Source organism: Rhinatrema bivittatum, chromosome 2 (assembly GCF_901001135.1).
Source record: "Rhinatrema bivittatum chromosome 2, aRhiBiv1.1, whole genome shotgun sequence".
Taxonomy (NCBI): domain Eukaryota; kingdom Metazoa; phylum Chordata; class Amphibia; order Gymnophiona; family Rhinatrematidae; genus Rhinatrema; species Rhinatrema bivittatum.
Genome location: NC_042616.1, coordinates 310,525,410 through 310,543,800, shown reverse-complemented (window position 1 = coordinate 310,543,800; position 18,391 = coordinate 310,525,410). Strand labels below are relative to the sequence as shown.

General features: G+C 42.3%; 1 protein-coding gene across 1 annotated transcript in view; it reads left to right on the top strand.

The window, feature by feature from the left end:
• Window positions 1-18,391, top strand: part of PKD1L1 (polycystin 1 like 1, transient receptor potential channel interacting) — a 446,216-nt gene that overhangs the window by 44,727 nt on the left and 383,098 nt on the right. The window contains exons 3-10 of the mRNA XM_029587088.1: window positions 1,210-1,389; window positions 1,773-1,954; window positions 2,954-3,112; window positions 4,154-4,452; window positions 7,740-7,826; window positions 9,063-10,296; window positions 12,468-12,721; window positions 15,084-15,166. Of these exons, the coding sequence (XP_029442948.1) occupies window positions 1,210-1,389; window positions 1,773-1,954; window positions 2,954-3,112; window positions 4,154-4,452; window positions 7,740-7,826; window positions 9,063-10,296; window positions 12,468-12,721; window positions 15,084-15,166 (2,478 nt within the window). The remainder of the gene's footprint in view (window positions 1-1,209; window positions 1,390-1,772; window positions 1,955-2,953; window positions 3,113-4,153; window positions 4,453-7,739; window positions 7,827-9,062; window positions 10,297-12,467; window positions 12,722-15,083; window positions 15,167-18,391) is intronic.

The window sequence follows — 18,391 nt, the reverse complement described above, 5'->3', positions numbered from 1 at the left end:
TCCTGGAACTACATCTTGTGAGTATCTTACTCTATGGATTTCAACTACACCAAGCTTCATTGTGGAATCCTCTCCAGTGTACCCTGTGCTTCGTGCCACTACAGCACCATCGCTACAGGACCTTCTCCCATGTTCCTGTATCTCGGACCACCACCTCATCATCTCTGTGAGGAATCTCTCAGTGTACCCTGTGCTGCAGGCCACTACTGCATCATCACTACAGAGAGACTTTTCAGCATACCCCGCTCCGCGGGCCACTACCAGATCTATACATCTGAGGTATTATCACCACTGCTGTGTGGGCCACTACAGGATCTACACATCGGAGGTATTACCTTGGGTATTCTTTTACTGAATCCCTGCTCCGCGGGCTGGGCCATTCTTCCTTCCTAATAAAGTCTCTATTCCACAGCTGTGTCTGACATCCGCTGAGACCACGCCTCCCGACAGTGAGGCTCACAGGGCTCCTCCCTATGGGTGGTAATACCTCTCGCTTCGGCCCAGGGTTCACACATCTACAAGTTAATAACATTTGCTGGCAAAAGGGTGATAGAAATGTAGCTTCCAATTGATCCTGGGATTGTAGTATTCTATTGAGCATAGTTCCAGAAAACAGGGTGCAGAAATCACATCAGACTATGGTTTTGTGATGTCCGTGAATAGTGCTCAGGTTCAAGGAGTCCGACTCTAGAGTTACTGATTCTGATGAGAGTGGGAAGCCCTCAGTGGTTTTTAGCAGGATAGCAACCCTGCCCTCTTAGATCATACAGGAACGCCATGCTATCTGGTGAATGTAATATCAGTGAAGTTGGCAGAGGTTCCAGAGTCCATCATTGCCTCCATGCTAAATATTTCTGTCCCACACTATAGTTAAATTAGGGCCCCTAGGGGGCCCATGCAATAAAGTTTAACATGCATGCTAAGGCTGTTTTGCATGCACTAAAAATAATGTGCTGCGCTGTGAGGTCTTAACATGCATGTTGACAGTTCCCCATCTCAAGAGCCTGTAAGCACTAAAATTGGTACCTACCTTAATGTAAATAAAGGCACATCATATGCAAATAAGGTTTTACTGGGACCATGGGAAATAGTATGTTGACCTTTGAAAGTTGAACTATTATTATTGGTTTGGAAAGAACAGAAGGTGCTGTAGTTAAAAAGGCCAAGGCAGCATTTTATAACTTGCTCATTTTTGTTTCTAATTCTTAGGCTTGGAGTAATTGCTGTTTGGAATGAGACAACTTGCTATTGCATTGATGAAAATAGCCTTGCTCAGCTATCTGGAAGCCTTAACACTTCTGAAAGCAATGGTAACAAGTCAAACGGTAGCCATGTCGACTCCAAAATTAAAAGCAGTTTACCTAAAAGGACAGAAGAATGCCTGAAAAGGTAGGCATGTGGTGACTCACAAAACCAGTATGCAACTACAGAGTACAAAACACTGTTTCCAGATTGCTTGAAAAGGTGCTATTAAAGTGTCTGCACCACTCAAAATTATTAAACTGAACAATAACCATCTCCTTCCCCCCTTCCGAGAACAATCCTGAAAGAAAAACATGATCATTCCATGTTACCCCAGAAAGTTTGCATGAGAACCTAAACCTGTGAAAAACCCACTGCAAATCATGAGCCCTACAGAGCTTATGGAAAACAAGAAATTAAGTTCTTGGCCACCTTTTGTCCTTGATGGTATTTGGCAGTGGAAATAGCTGTCTGGAAATGTATATTACTGTTATTTCTGTTAACTGCCTCTTGTCTGACTCCTGGACCAGGTGCACAGATTCTGTCTGCTTACCCTATGGAGATGGCAAGACGAGCCTGGCCATCTACAGCAGCCTTGGCCCTTACATTCATAATGCCAGCTTGAGTTTGGTTGCAAACAGAGTACAAACTGGAAAAGCTTTCATGCTGGAATTATCGGGATATTTGGCTTGTCCTTTGGAAAGGATGTTAGGTAAGGAGGGAGCAGTTATGAAACATTTTGTACAGAAAGAAAAGAATGAGAACCTGCTACAGTATATTGTGCACTACATTGGAGCTGCACTTTGGCCTTCTTCAGTGGGTCACCTCATGCTCTCTTTTCTGCTGTTTTAGAGCTCACTTCAAATGGCCTTCTTTAACCAGACTTTTGACTAACATGTGCTGCTCCACTATTCCCTCATATCCCATCATTGCTGGGCCCACTGCAAACTGCTCTCCTGCCTTTCAGTTTCCATCTGCAGGGATCTTTTCTATTGCTATTGTATTTGGAATAGTTGATACACATTGGAATTTTCTTTTTTGTTTTACTTTGGAGAATGTGTTATCTTTTTATATGCCAACTGTGTCTTGGTTTTTGTCTCTTCTCCTGTACAGTGTGATGTAAATTGGATTTTTTCTACTTAAAACAAACAAAAGTCCCACTTGTCTTGAACATAGCAGTTAAAGGGAAAATTGTTTTAAGGTTATTGGATTTTTGAACCAACCATTATTAGTTATATAGACCTGGGAAATTTACTGCTTATCCCTGGTTATTAGTAAGAAGGATTGGATTGATTCTTTGGGATCCTGTCAGGTGCTTGTCACCTACATTAGCCATTATCAGAGACAGGATGCTGGGCTCAGTGGACCTTGGTCTGATCCAACATGGCACTTATTATGTTCTTCTGACAGTAATTGATATGATGTGAAACGTTCTGCACAGTTGGAAAGCATGAACGTTTGAGACCATGTAGTCTCCTTCACAACTGAAGAAGGGGCATATGAGATCTCAAAAGCTCATTTGCATCTTTGCATAATTTCTTAAATTGCTTCAATAAGGGGTATTACAACTTACAAAGAAATCAAGGAAATACTCTTTAACACTCTTGTGCTATTTTGGTGCAACCACTTATTAAATATGACAGTTTCTAAACACGGCTCTTTCTTTCCATTGATATGTGGCCTTTCAAATTGCTCTGATTTCATTTTCCAGGAATCCAGAATCTAACATCAGAAAACTTTTCCACTGTTAAGCTTGTGATACGCTGGTCTGGTGAAAGTATGAGCAGCCACATGACGGAGGTGCAGCTGAATGGGTATTTCACTTTGTCCCTTAAATGGATTTACACAGAACCTGGGAACCACTTGATATGTAAGTTGTTCAATCTGGCTTTCAAAACTGATGTTTTTCTATGCTGGTGGTCTTCACTCTCTGTAGAAAACAATGTTTTTCTTTAAAAAAAAAAATGGAGGCATTCCCTTTGCATACCTCGTATGAATAGTAACAATATATGATCTTACAAGAGATGGAGCAGAAAAATAAAATTCTAGAATGTGATCATGAACCCTACCCAAATTCGGAGTGTTTTTACCTGGGGATAGAGTTTTACCATTATAACCCAAAAACTGCTATAGAAAATAATTCTAGGAAATAAGGAGTAAACATAACCTTGATTGAACTTTACTAGTGTAAACATTTTTGTCTCGAAATAGTGTAAGAGGGACAATGAGAGGGAGGTGAGGGAGATGTCCAATCTGGAATAAGGTTTTGTTTAAAGCAGGGAGGCAGTTGATAGTTGGTCAAGTCTCCTTTGAACCTTCCTCTTTACTTCTGGCTATACGACTCTTCTGGTTAACTCATTATCTACTGCTCATTCCTCCATTTCTTCTGGTAGCTCAGGGCTTGGATTCCCTGAGCCAGAAGCTGCTTGGGGCCACAGAGAAATGAGATTCCTAATATATTCCTCCATCCTGACCTTCCCTTTCTTCTTAATTTCAGTTGGATTAGGTAAGTAGCCAGGATTATGAAGGATCCTTTCTTGACTGGATGAGTGTTAAAGAACATGGGAAAAGAGGATGCCATGGAACTCAGAACCCATAAAGGGTTAAAATAATTTCTTAATATATGCTTCTTTTTTGATACAGGAGGAGGGGATACAGTGCTGCCACACTTACTCCATTTAACCATAATTTTGAGGTCCACTCCTGCAGTTCTCATCCTTATAACCCCCTTTATCCATAAATAAATCAAACTATAAGAACTAATATGAATCCAAAAGTATGCTAATACTAGCCTAAATTCTTGTACGACATGAAATTAAGTTGGCAAATGCAATTCCTTCACATGAAAATGTCACAGACAGAGACACTTTCTTGGATTGGTTCTTTGAATCTGTACCTTTAATTTCCACAGTGGTCCATGCAAAAAATATGATTTCAAAAGAAGAATGCAGCATAACCGTTGAGGTACTTCTTCCAGCACCACACTCTTTGGAAGTGAAGGTAGATACGACAGAAGAGAAGATTCCATCTTGTGTTCCATTTGAGATGGATATGGTAATGCCACAGGAGCGGTTGTTCCTTGGTGAACATTATGATTTCATTGCCTACGTTTCCATGGGAATTGATTTAGAATTTCAGTGGTACTTTTCGGATGACAACAGCACACATTACATATCCAGTTTATACTCCGATGGCCTCACAAGCACTATGGTAGGTGATTACATCTATATAGCACAACATATTGGTTGATTTGTGAATAACACACACACTGGCATGTGTATCAAGGACTTCATTTTTTTCAAAGCAATTTACGCACATAAAACACTGTTTTATTCGGGTGAGTGGTGCTTTGGAAATCAACCGGGGAGTTGTGAGTATAAAAAGTATGCATGAAACATGATTTTGCCTGCTCTTTATTTGCACTTGCTGTAGGTGTTTCAGGGGGCCAGAAAGCATTTACACAATACTTTTGTTTTTGAAAAATGTGTGCATAAATCAGTTCACACACAAATACTGCCACTCTGAGCAAGGTGTAGCGTTCTTTGTTTTCGTCTGTGCATGGGTTAGGGCAACAGGCAAATTTTCAAAATGGACCTATGTACAAACGTCTGCTTTGAAAATTCAGGCTAAAGTCTGCGGATGTGAAGTAGGCTCAGACTTTAGACCTATGCGGACTGTTTGAAAATTGCCCTCTGCTTAAATCTGCTTTGAAATTCATGTCAAGGTATGAAACCAGTGCTGAAATCCATGCAGACAGTTGCATCTGTTCACAGCAGGCGTAAACATGTGTGTGTATATTTACAGGAGAATCAAAAGAGGGCATGTAAATCATGTCCCCGCCCCAGCTTCACTCCCACTCTGGAATTCTTCTTTGTATTGTGTGTAAAACACAGGGAATTATTAAAAGACCATTTACATGAAGAAACCAAGATTTATTTTTTTGAAAATTACTTCCTTAACCTGTAATATCAATGAACTTTCATTGTTTTTCCAGCCTTATTATTTACATATCATTATTTTCGCTAAATAGCTTTGCAAGAATATTATTGAGGAGATGAAATTATACTTCCACTTCTATTCTGGGGCATAATAATGCCTTAAAAAATGTACACTTTCAGGTGAATTTTCAAAGGAGATATGTATGTAAATATTGTAGCATTTTTCAAAAGCCATATCCCTGCGTTAACAAGTACATTTTCAAAGGGCCATGCACGTAAAAAACAGTGGTTAAGTGTGTGGCTGGGCTTGCGCACAGTGTGCATTTAGGCCATTAGCCGCTGTCCCAGGGAAGCTCACACCGGCAGCTGGCCAGTGTGTGGAAAATACTTTTGCTCTGGAGCAGCAGTAAGTAGTGAAATAAAGAAATTTGGGGTAGCTAGGTAGGGGTTAGGGGTTGGGGTGGAGAGTGGAAAGGGAAGGAAGGTTAGGCAGAGGGGTAGGTAAGTTCCCTCCCAGTCTCCTCCGTAATTGGAGTGGACTGGGAGGGAACTGGAAAAAAGGCCGATTGCTTTGCCGTGCGTAATTTGAAAACTCTCTCCTCCCCGCGCACGCGAGTTGCGGTCCACCTGCGCATTCGTGTGCAGATGTTAAAATCAAATGTGCATGTGTGTGCAGACATTGGATTTTATAACATGCATGCACCGGCACGCACATGTTATAAAATCAGAATGTCCATGTGCACATATATGGACATGCGTACGCAATTTTGAAAAATCGATCCCCTAATTCATGAGGGAGGAGATTCTATACCTAAAAGTGTGCACTCGCAGTGATTTATTTTGGTATACATTGAATTATTTAGACATGTATGTATCTCTTACAGAGATGTGTGGCAGAATTTACTACCATAGCAAAACCTAGACGTCTTGCCTTTTGCAAACAAAATTGTCAAAAAAGTTCTGGTTCTCTGCTTTTTCCCCATAGAAATTAATCAGGATGTTTTTGATGCATACAATGGAGTACATTTTCAAAGAGTTAAGGGCATAAAAATGAGCAAATAAGTAGCTTGTACTTGCATAATTGGTATTTTCTAAAAGTCAAAAGTACCTCTGTACTTTACATTTCATGTGCACATATATGCTTGTAAAAAAGGGGCAGTTTATGGGTATTCAGGGATGGGACCAACAGTTACGCATGTAAGTTGTACATTTGGCAGTTTGCGTGATTTTACATCTGCTAAATATCTTGTGCAATTAATATCAGAATTGTTTATTGTGTACTATTGGCTGGGTGGGAGGTCTGTTTGAACTGGGGGAAGTTCAGGCAGAAGAACCAGGAAGGTCTCATTGACCTGGAGAAGGACTGGGTGAACTGGTGGAATAAATTGGTAAACTGGTTAATTTCAATTATGTGTGCATGTTTTAAAATATGCCAACTTAAGTGCATAAATTGCTTAAGACGTAAGTTTTTATTTTCATGCATAAAATATATGCATGTGTATTTTTAAAATATGTAGAAAAAGTATGCATGTTCAATACATTGAAACACTCACTTTTAATGCATTGCATGCATTTGTGCATAAGCATGCACATGCATGTATATTGTAAAGTACAGATATGCTTATTTTATATTATGCACATATATGATATATGTGGGTTCTAAAATACTATTATAGATCTACACGAAGCCATATATGCACTTATATTTTGCCACACATAGTTGTTTGAAAATTATCCACAATATGCCTAGCAACAATACAGAAGTGCTAAAGTAGTAGTAATAGTTGAATCCTAATACCCTTTTTGCTCCACTACCTCCACCAGGAGGCTGTTCCATGTATCCTCCTCTCTTTCTGTTAAGAAACATTTGCTGACGTTCCCCCTTTCAGCCAGGTATCATGAGCACTTGATACAGGGCCTCCATTCCACTGAAAAAGACTGCTTTTCATGCATTATGTAAACCGTTCATGCATTTGAGTGTCTCTAGCACAGCGGTACCCAACCCTGTCCTGGGGACCCCCCCTCAGCCAGTTGGGTTTTCAGGATATCCACAATGAATATGCAGGAGAGAAAATTTGCATGTTATGGAGGCAGTGTATGCACATTTTCTCTCATTCTTTGTGGATATCCTGAAAACCCGACTGGCTGGAGGGTCCCCAGAACAGGACTGGGAACCACTGCTCCAGCATATCCTCCCCCTTCTCTCCTCTAGAGCATGTATATTGATGAAATTAAAAGGAACTTTTAGCATGCCCTTAGTTCCTTACAGAAATACAAATTCACTGCATGCTTTCTGCATATGTACCCCTTGCATTTATCCCATAAGGCATGTATGCTGCATTTGTGTAACACGTGCATTTCTATAAGGTTATATGAATAAGAAGGAGTATTATAACTCTTTCCTTTCAACACATAGTTAATAGTTGAATTCATTGAAATTTCCAACTTTGAGCAATTTTTTTCTACTGCATAGAATGAACATGCAGTAGTATTCAGGCATTTTCTTGAATGCAAGAATGTGCTTTTTTTGTGCTAATGAATGTATTTTGTTTTGTGTAGAACCATACGTTTAAACGGGAGGGACTATACCAAGTTTGTGTTAATGTATCAAACCAGTATGACTGGATTCAACAAACATTAAATGTGGTAAGTTTCTTACAGTCAATGAAGTTTTGCTCATTATTATGTAAATTATGCAGTGAATTGACTGGAAATTATAAGCTAAATAGAATGCTCAGGTAGATTCTTATTGGTTGGATAACAGATACTTAAGTCATTGATTTACTGACTTTGCTGTGTAACATATTTTATATATTCTGCCACTTTTAGATTTAGAAAACTTTAAAAAAAAAAAAAAAAAAGGAAGTTAATTATTGAAAACTACCCAGACAACTGAATGTACAGCCATTAAAAGGGAAGCCCAAGGAAATATCCACTCATCTGCCAAGGGGAGGATTATAGTCTAATATTGACCCATGTGCCCCTCCCCACAACACGGATGCAGGCGTGGAGGGAGGTGGCATTTTCCCCTGAGGATGTGCTGCTTGTGCTCATGGTGAAAGAAACACCCCCTCTTCTTCCTTCTCTTCTTCCCTCCTCAGTCGGCCTCCTCCCTCCTGGTGGCAGGCTTGAGCCTTTAAGGGAGCAGGGTCCAGCACAGCCTGACCAGCCCACCAGGGGTACGCCCCAACCCCTGACAGGCCAGTCCACCTCTGTCCAGCTATCGACTATTCAGAATGTAGTCTGAACATTGCTCTCGTTTTTACTGTCACAGTTGGAATCAATTTTCTACCACCAAAAAAAGTGGAATATATTTACATTGAAGATACAAGTTACAAAAGTGGCTATTTCTGGGTTAGAAAATTCTGAATTATCTGATCTGGTGGGTAAATGACTCCACATCCCCAACTGAAATGTGACCTAAGCATAAATGATCAAGGCACTAGAAAAAAAACCCAGTATAGACAATACAGTAGTGATTTTCTTCCAGGTCATGCCAGGTCAACAACCCAGAATATTTTTTAACTTGCTTCCTTTTCGCCATTGGGGAAACAGTGGGAGGTGAAGGCTACTGCTGGACCCAACCCCTATATTTTTAATATAGAAAATGACCACTGACTAAACTACTGTGGAACTTTATCATATTCCAGTCACGCTGAAAGTAAAATGCTCCTGCAGCACAATATTCAACAAATTGAACCTTACAAAATATTTTACAATGTGAAACAGGTATTCTAAGGGCATGAAAGGTCTGCAAATATCATTAGGTCTTTACTATGCCACAGTAAATACGAAAAGAACAATGAGGGGCACTAATGCGGTCAGCCAAGTTCTAGATAACATAAATTAACTTTCTTTTCTGATTGTTTTTATTTTTGAAAGGCTGTTGTGCAGAAGACTCTCTTCGATTTAAGCGTTGAATGTGAGAATGGTTACATTGCTGTGGGCCAGAACCTGACCCTGGAAATGAAGTTCTTCACCACAGTTCAGCAGCTCTTGCTCTTCAACATGTCGTTTGGCCCCGGGATGATGCGCGTGCACAGGCTGCGTGATGGCTCCGCGGCATTTGAAGCCCCGGACAGCCCCTGGCTAACTGAGAGCTACAGACTCCAGAAGTGTCAGCTGCGCTTCCTTGCATTCCATCAGTACCGAGCCATGGGCAATTACAGCCTCTCCGTCATCATCGCCTATGAATCGTACATGCTAAATGTATCTCTTCCACAGCTGGTGCAGGTTTATGAACCCATCACAGAGATTTTTCCAACCTTCCCTTGGAAAAAAATTATCCAAGCTGGGACTGATGCATCTTTTGCTGTGAGCAGTTGGGGTGATAAAATGGGGTCCCATTGTCAATGGAACATTACAAAAAGTGGAACTCTTGTTCTGAGCAAGTCTTCTTCACAGTGGGTCCTCACAAACCGTTTCAAAACCAGTGGCCATTATCTCCTTTCTGTAGTGTGTTTTAATCCAATCAGTAGTGGCAGATATAGTAATGAGATTGAAGTTCAAGAGGCTGTAGCAAATCTTAGTATCCAAGGCCCCAATTCCAACTGCATTGAGAGTAATGCTACTGTAATTCTCCATGTCATGGTGGAGAGAGGAACCAATATTACCTTGCTTTGGAACTTTGCTCCTGATACTGCCCCTATTGTGGGTCCACAGCTGACAGCTAGTTACATGTACACCAAGCCTGGATGGTATTCAGTTGATGTGATGGCATTTAATAATGTTAGCAGTGCCTTTGCGGATCTACAACTCATAGTTCAGGATCCTATTGGAGAGTTTTTTCTTAGCTTACCTGATACCATCACAGTTAATCAGCTCACAGCAATAGACACTACTGTCACCTCAGGAACTAATGTATCTTTGGAGTTGTTCCTCAATGGCACCTTAGTTTTCAACACCAGCAGCTGTTTGCCTGGCCTCTCTGTGGGCATATCGTACATGTTTAATAAAACTGGTGAAGTGGAGGTGTTGGCAAGAGCCGGAAATTGTGTCTCCTTGTGCACCAAGGTGGCAAAATTATCTGTTGTAGAAGAACTTTATGTGGCTGCTGTTGAGGTATTAAATCAACCAGTCCTTGGAGAAGATGTTATTATGGTAGCAAAAGTGAATGGTAAGTAACAAAAAAACAAACCAATCAACAAAAAAAGAAAGCAAAAACAGAGAATTCTAGTGGAGCTTTCAACTTTGAGAACTTAGAAGTATGTGTTTTGTAATTCTTAGTAAGGCGGATGTTCAAAAAAAGCTGAGCCCCTAAGTTTAGATACCTAAGCTTGGGGGCCTATTTTCTGTCAAATGTAGGAGCCTAAGTTTTTTGATGAAAATTCACAGAAATTTAGGCTCCTAAATGTAGTCCTGCTATTCATCTGCCTAGATTTAGGCTCCTAGGTAAGGTGCCTAGTGCTGAAAATCAGTGCTAAGCTCCTAACTTTGTTTCCCTGCCCTAATTCCACTCCTGTAGTCTCCCACTTTTTAGGACCCTAAATTTAGGTGCCCAGTGAAACTAAGAGTCTAAATTTAGGGATCCAGCCCTAGTACATTTTCAAAAGAGCCAGTTTAGGAGCCTAAATCCCAAAGTTAAGCACCTAAACAGTTTGAAAATTGACCTCTCAAGCTTTATTGATTATTAGCTTCAGCAGCTTTACCATTAATGGCATGAGCTTAACAATAGGCTGTTAATGTGAAACGGTGTTGTATTTCACAAGGGTAAGGGTTGTCATCTTACCACAGAGTAACTTCTCCTTACTAACAAGTAAATTTGCCATGGTAAAGGGTAAGTGCCTTCTTTGATTATGGAGAATATTCAAGCTTCCATATTCCCTTTTAGGAGTTCATTAATTGGGAGTATTGATCCCTGTCCTGGATTAGGAAGGTGGAAGAAAAAAGAGCTCCTGAATTAGTTTGAGAGTCTGCGGAAGCAGGGAAGAGAGCTTGTTCTATAAGGAAAAGGTTTTTTTATTTTTTGTTCTGAGTCTCTTCAGAAAAGGTGGGATTTGGTGGAAGGCTTCCTAGAGGAAGGAGAGAAGGGGACTGGGTACTTTGTAAGCTATAACTGGAAAGTCCGTCCCTTGTGAAGGAAGAGAGAGAAATTCTGCCTGGATTTGAACCCAAGCAGAAAGGGGAAAGAGAAGTCTGTAGTTGGCAGAGCTTATTGAGAACTCTTAAGTTCTCAGCTGCTTTCAATATACTACCTGGCACAGGGAAGTGGGAGTTGGTGGGGGTCGCTCAGAAACTTTAGAAGGGTCGGGTGCTGTAACAGGAAACAATGGACAAAACTTAAGACAATATCTGGGCTCGTGCTCAACCAGGCAGGTTCACACGCTACACATTGGAAGGCTCATTCCACCCATTCTCATCATCCCAGTGGCCTGGAAGCACAGCAAATAGTCCATAGTATTCCCAGGGCAGGTGGGGGAGAATCCCCTTAGAGAAATAATTTGCCGAGCGGCCAGTACTCGGAGACTGAGTTGGAAGAAAGAAAGGACCTGCAGCATTCTATTCAAATAGCACTTGCTAACAAATTATTTGGTCCTCCAATCCAGAGGCACCATCCTGACTGTAAATAGATTGGGATTATCCTTTTACTTGTAAATATTCGTCTATTAACTTCTTTAAGAAAAACAAGCTTGCTTTGGGAGCCACAATCCAGAGTGCAGCAGTTCATTTTGCAGTCATGTCTGGCATTAACCTGCACAAGTCTCATTTCACTGGAGGGTCGTGGAGCTCATTATCCCATAAAGCTTCCCCACCACCCCATCAAATGAAGGCAGGATTGCAATAGGTTACATGACAATGTTGATAAGAAGGTTGCCAGTCCTTCTTGGGGCTCTGATAATATCGCAAATCTTTCAGGCTTTACTCTTATTTGACTGGCTAGATTAGGCTGTCATGTGAGAGAACTGGGATCGATTTGTGAGCTGGATGGGCTTGGAGTGTGGCAGAGGCAATATTCACAGTTCCTGGAGAAAGAGAGCCCGTTCATTGCTCAACAGTGATGCTTACTAGCCAGAATCAGGGTGCATAAATACTGTTATTCAGAGGGAATGGTGGCCTATGACCCCTGCCTGTGGACTGACTATGTGAGCACTGAGTGGGATGTTTAAAAATTAATGAAAGACCCCGTGGTTGGCTTTGGTATCACCAGATCCATCCAATGAAATTACAGTTTTTAAATGCAAACCTATTTAGTTATTAATCTTTAAATAAAACATTTTTTCCAGGTACTAAATATAGTCTTAAACAAAGAATAACAACGTAATACCGAGTGACATTTTTTCACCTCAGGATTGCTGTGGGACAAGAAGAGTTATGTATATGACTGGACTCTTGCCATGAATGCGACATTCAGGTCTGGCAGTCCTCTGCTCACGTACAGATGCACAGAGCTCGGACGACAGCTGATTGTTCTCAAAGTAACCAATATGGCATCGACTGCCTTTGCTCAGGTTGAGATAAATGTGACACAACACAAAGCTGGCCCAGGTCTTAGCCATGTGTCCAATGGTGTGGCAGGGGAGCCCGTTCTATTCACATTAAAGGTATGGCCTCTGTCTTGTCTAATGCTTGTGATCCAGTAAGCTTAGAGGATTTCTTGGGAATCCTCATATACTTTTCAGAGATCTTCTAATGCCTTGGTGTAGATTGTAGTTTTAAATAAAGCTGGACATTTGAGTGAGTCTGCAAAATTCCTGAGCCACATAAATGGTTAAAATCAGGAGATGCTTTCCCCAAAGTTTTTTTTTTTCATATGCTGTAAATCAAAGAGCCCTAAAATATATTCAGGCTAGCTTGGGGATAATCAATTGTGTTATGCAGCACTTTGCTTCCGAGCATAATTTTGGAGGTCTCGTGGAAGTTAAGGTTACTGTGAGAGGACATGATCATGCTAAGTGCCAGAAATGCAGCACATCTCCTAAAGGAAGAGTTGTGCACAATCTATAGGGAATGTGCAGGTGAAATGGAAAAGGCCATTGTGAAGCCTGAAGCAGCGCCACCATACCCAAACCACGAAAGCGGCCTTTTTGCATCTTAAGTGCCCATATTTAGGTTCAGAGTCTATGATGCTAAGAGCTTCTGATGCCCTTCCAAGGTGCTGTAATCGACACCTATAAAAGGCCTCCCAGCATTTCTTATATTATTAGAGGGGAGAAGAGCAGCAAATAGTTTCTAAAGTACTTGCCTGTTTTCTCACTTTTGCTTATAAGCGACATGCCTTGGTTGTGATGCAGGTACATAAGGCAGCTTGAAGCTTCTCCTTAGCTGTTGCATGTTTTATGATTCATACAGTTAATAGGTATGGCAATTATTAGATGACTTGCAAAAGGTATTTTGCTGACCAGACAAACCATTCTTAATTTTGGTAATTACCAACCTAAAATAATACTTATTGGTTTTACAGCGCTACTGGATATACACAATGCTGAAAAGTGTAAGCCCCTGCCACAAAGTGCTTACAGTCTAAGTAGATATCTGAGACAATGAGAGATGAAGTGATTTGCCCAAGGACCTAAAGAGTGTCCATGAGAAGCAGGATTTGAATTCTGGTTTCTCAGGTTCTCCGCCCATTGATTTAATCACTAGGCCACACCTCATCCTACATGCTGTGCTTCGTTTTTTTTCCAACATATGCTATCTGTGGGCTCTGCAGTACACTTTTAAATCTTGTTTATTCTGTTTTATTTAAATACTTATATGCTGCATATAGCACAGTTCTTGAACTTGAATGAGCACGTTAAGTGTTTCTTAAATGGCTATCTTTAGAGGCAAGTTGGATAGACTGCAGAGCAGAGCAAAAACTTAGTAATTATTGAAACAATCACTCAAAAATACATGTGGCTCCCCACCTGTACAATAATGTTAGAGAGAATGTGGAAACACTCAGTTATGACTCTCTGGTTTATGCATGACCAAACTGCTGTAATAAATCTTTCTAGAAAGATTATCTTAATCAGGGGACCTAACTTTCGCTTGGTAAGCCATTGAACTAGCGTGCAGTGTGTGGGGAAAAGATTACAAGTTTTGTCCCCTGCTCAAGATAATTCTTTGAAATGTGGCCAGCGTCGGGTCACTCAAACCAGCACTTTCTTCAGTACTGCTTTGGATATTAAGCTGATTCAGCTCATTATAGATAAGCTTTTACTTGCATATAAAATTTCAAACAAATGATTTCTCTCTAAGCGCTATTGGTGGTGGATCACTATGATTGATTTGAGACTCTAGAAAGTTTTACTACAGCAATGTTGTCGTGCATAAACTAGAGAGTCGTAACTGGGTGTTTCTACGTTCTCTGTAACATTATTGTATGGTTGAGGAGCCATATGTATTTTTGAGTGATTATTTTTAGAGGCAACATGTTGAATCTATCACATGGATGGCTATTTCACTGTGTGCAGACATTTCTTGTTCTCCTGGTCTCCCCCCATGTTGAGCCACTCCTTTGAACATGCAGTAGCTCTCTCATCACTCTCTGCCAGCTGATCAATGACAGCACATGCATCTTCAAGCCCTTGGCATTTTAGAAGGTGCCACATAGTTTGTGGCCAATCACCATAGTCACCTATAGTAGAGGCAGAATGTACCCATGACTTTAAGTACAATCAATTGCTCTACCTATATAACTTGCTATATAGGAAATAGTTTCTTCTAATTACAAAGGGTAAACAAAAATGTTTTCTTTCCGCCCTTTTCATTTTTGAGAACTGCTGCATAATTTTATCTGTTTCAGCGGCCTCCTGAGCTGCCTCCTGAGCCATTCTACCCCAGACCTATGCCAAATGCCAATTAGCCTTTCATTCACTGAATATTGCCTACAGTCATTTTAATAAGGTCACCATTCAGCCACTAGTTACCCATTTTCTACTAAACATTATTTTACACATGTGTGATTTTATTTCCCCACAGAATGTTTCAACAATCAGCAGTAACATCTCATTGAGGTTTGGTGATGGAACAACTAAATCACTTCTAATTTCTGATCATGGAAGGTATGTAATGTCATTTCGTAATAATGTTGCAAGTTTGCTTTTATAAACCTTCTTCTTCTCCTTAACTAGACTGGGCTGCAAGGTTGTCTGATAATTGTGAAATGCATATCTGTGATACAATGGGTCATAGGTATAAATGTCAAGTTCTAGATTAGCTTGCATTTGTCCTCACCATTAAGTGCAGCAGACTGGCTGTGATTTCAATTGCATATGGGTAACCTGGTGTTTTTTCATGGACCAAGCCTTGTAGGATTGCAGACATCTATCTGGACCCACAAATAATCTATAGGAAATAGTACACTACACTAAGCAAGGTTTCTCTGGGGAAGTGTGGGCAGTCAAGTAAACAGACTTACCTATTAGCAAAAATACAGTATTATCTATATTTACAGAGTTAAACAAAAGGCAGATTAAATCGAGTTTAATCTTTATATGTGTATATTAGGGGAAATAAAGATAGATGGAGAGAATATTCAGATTGGACTCAAGAATTTGTTGGTAGACTGCCTTTGGTTTCTGGCAAAGAGATTGATCTGGTCTTCTTGGATAGACCCACCACATCTGGCAAACTGGCTGCTGTGGCTTGAACACATTGTACCTGGTGGAATGCAAGTTTCCAGTGCACAAAAAAGTTTAGAGAAATTACTAGATATGGCAGTTGCTGCTCTTTCAATTTTTTCTTGACTAAGGAAAGCCTAAGATAGAAACATATAGAAACATAGAAATGACGGCAGAAGAAGACCAAACGGCCCATCCAGTCTGCCCAGCAAGTTTTTGCACTCTTTTTTTTTTCTCTCTCATACTTATCTGTTACTCTTGGCCCTTAGTAACCTTTCGGTTCTATTTCCCTTCCACCCCCACCATTAACGTAGAGAGCAGTGTTGGAACTGCATCTAAGTGAATATCTAGCTTAATTAGTTAGGGGTAGTAACCGCAGCAATAAGCAAGCTACACCAATCTTATTTGTTTACCCAGACTATGTAATTCAACCTTTCTCGGGCCGTTTCCAGCAGGCCCCGGGCCTGCAAGCCCTCCAGCGCGTCTCTCCGGCACGGCTGGCCCTGCCCCCTGACGCGCGTGCACGGGGAGGAGCCCCATTTAAAGGGGCCAGTGCGGGAAAATCTCTTCCAGGCTAAAGATGACGTCAGACGCCCTCAGGGTATAAGTACCCTGCAGCTAGCTCTCTCCTGTGCCTTGCAACAAGGTTCCTGGTCTTCGACCTGCTGTCGCTGTGTGCTGGTTTGCTCTTTGTCTCGCTTCTGCTCTGCCCTCCTCGCTGGATTGATTCTTCTGAACACCGATCCCTGGACTGGCTTTGGACCGCTCTCTGGACACCGACCCCTGGACTGGCTTCGGACCGCTCTCTGGACATCGACCTCTGGACTGGCTGCGGACCGCTCTTGGACTCAGACTCCTGGACTGACCTTGGATTACCTACGACCTGCTGGAGGCGCCAGCCGTCCGGATCCCACAACCTGCAGGAGGTGCCTGCATCCGGACCATCTTCTACCTTCAAGGCTTCACCTAAGTCCCAGCGGCTGTATCCCTACGGGCTCCACCTGGGGGGACTTCGGCTTCCAGGGTGAATCTCCTAAAGTCCCAGTGGCTGGACTCCTAAGGGCTCCTCCCGGGGGAGTGCCGGTCTCCAGGGTGAAGATTCTTCTATCACCAGGGTCCAACATCGGCCATCCTCCCAGTGGGTATAGAGTCCTTGGTCGCATAGGACTCCACCGTGGTCCAGTATCTCAGCTTGCTCCGGGTCTCCGAACCGCCTTCTGGTTGGGACACTTGCTGCGGACACCACAGCACTCCATCCTCTGTCCCAACCGGCCCAAAGGTCCACGAACACAACAGAGGGAGACTCTTGCATGTGTTTTATACATTTAAGAGTTAGCCATAGGTATATAGGGCTTGTGCTGTGAATCTATTGGTCTGTTGCTCCAAATCTCAAACAGCTGTGCAGAGAACTAGAAGGGGAGGGGGAGAGACTGAGCAGACTCTGAAGGCAGCAAGTGGGGAGAAACAGAAGCAGAGGGAGGCTGGACAAGGGAGAAGAGCAATTTGTTCTTTTGTGTCCTGTGCCTTAGTCTCATTGCCTTCCACCATGTTCCCTTGTATCAGCAGGAGGGCTGGGGTTGTGTTGTGTTCAATGGCTCGCGGGCTCCTCCCGCAAGCTGCCACTCTTACCTCCCTCGTAGTACTCTCCCAAGGGGCACTCTGACTCTGACCTTCTTCTTCGGCACGCTTGTATGTCCCTTCATTCACAACAGGGATGCCGCTGACTCTGGCCCTGACTCCCCTAGCACACGCACACGATGCCTGCGCTGAATTTAAAGGGCCAGTTGTGGAAAAACCAAAGAGGTGCCCATCGATGATGTCAGGAGCCCTGAACTATTTAAGTCTTCCTGGGACGCCTCCTCAGTTCCTTAGCAATAGGTCAACTCCATTTGGAGAAGTGCTTTGCCTCTGCATTCCTGGTTCCTGTTTTCTTCCGTGTGTCATTCCTTTGCTCCTGTGTCCTGTTCCTGGTTCTTTGGCAGTCTGGTTTGCCTCCTGAGTTCTTGTCTTAATGATCAGTCTTCCTTTGTCTATCTTTAGCATCTCATCTTGCTCCTGTGGTCCCTCGTCCCCCACTCCTCCTCTTCATTCCTCAACTCTTTGGATCGGATTTCTGGCATTGACTTGGATTGGACTTCTGGCTTGATCTCGGATTGTACCTCGATGCTGCTTGACCTCTTCCTTCCCCTGACCATTGCCTGAACACAATACTGTGAGAACGCTGCCTGCTTTGACTACAGTCTGACCTGACCCTGTTTGATTGCCGCCTGTCCTGACTTCGCTTCCTTCTCCGTGCTGGCCTGCAATGACTTCAGCCCGATGGGTCTTCACCTCCACAGAGGCGTGCACCTAAGACCAGCCGGCCCCAGTACTTAAGGATTCAACCTAAGGGGAACATGGACTGGTATTGGCAAAGCTCCAGTTGGACCTCTGCTTCAGCCAGCTCCGCCTGCCAATGGTGGGGACTCACAGGGTTCCTCCCTGTGGATTGTGCCAACTCTCACTCAACTTAAGGGTCCACATCCGCAACAGATTGTACCAGATACAGCCACAGACAGATCTCAGGATGCAGGATTCAGTTGAGGGCAGAGTGGGGAAGGAGAAAGGATTCAACCTAGAGCACAATTGGGGACGTGTAAGTGATTAATGAGGAGGTAGGAGAGATAA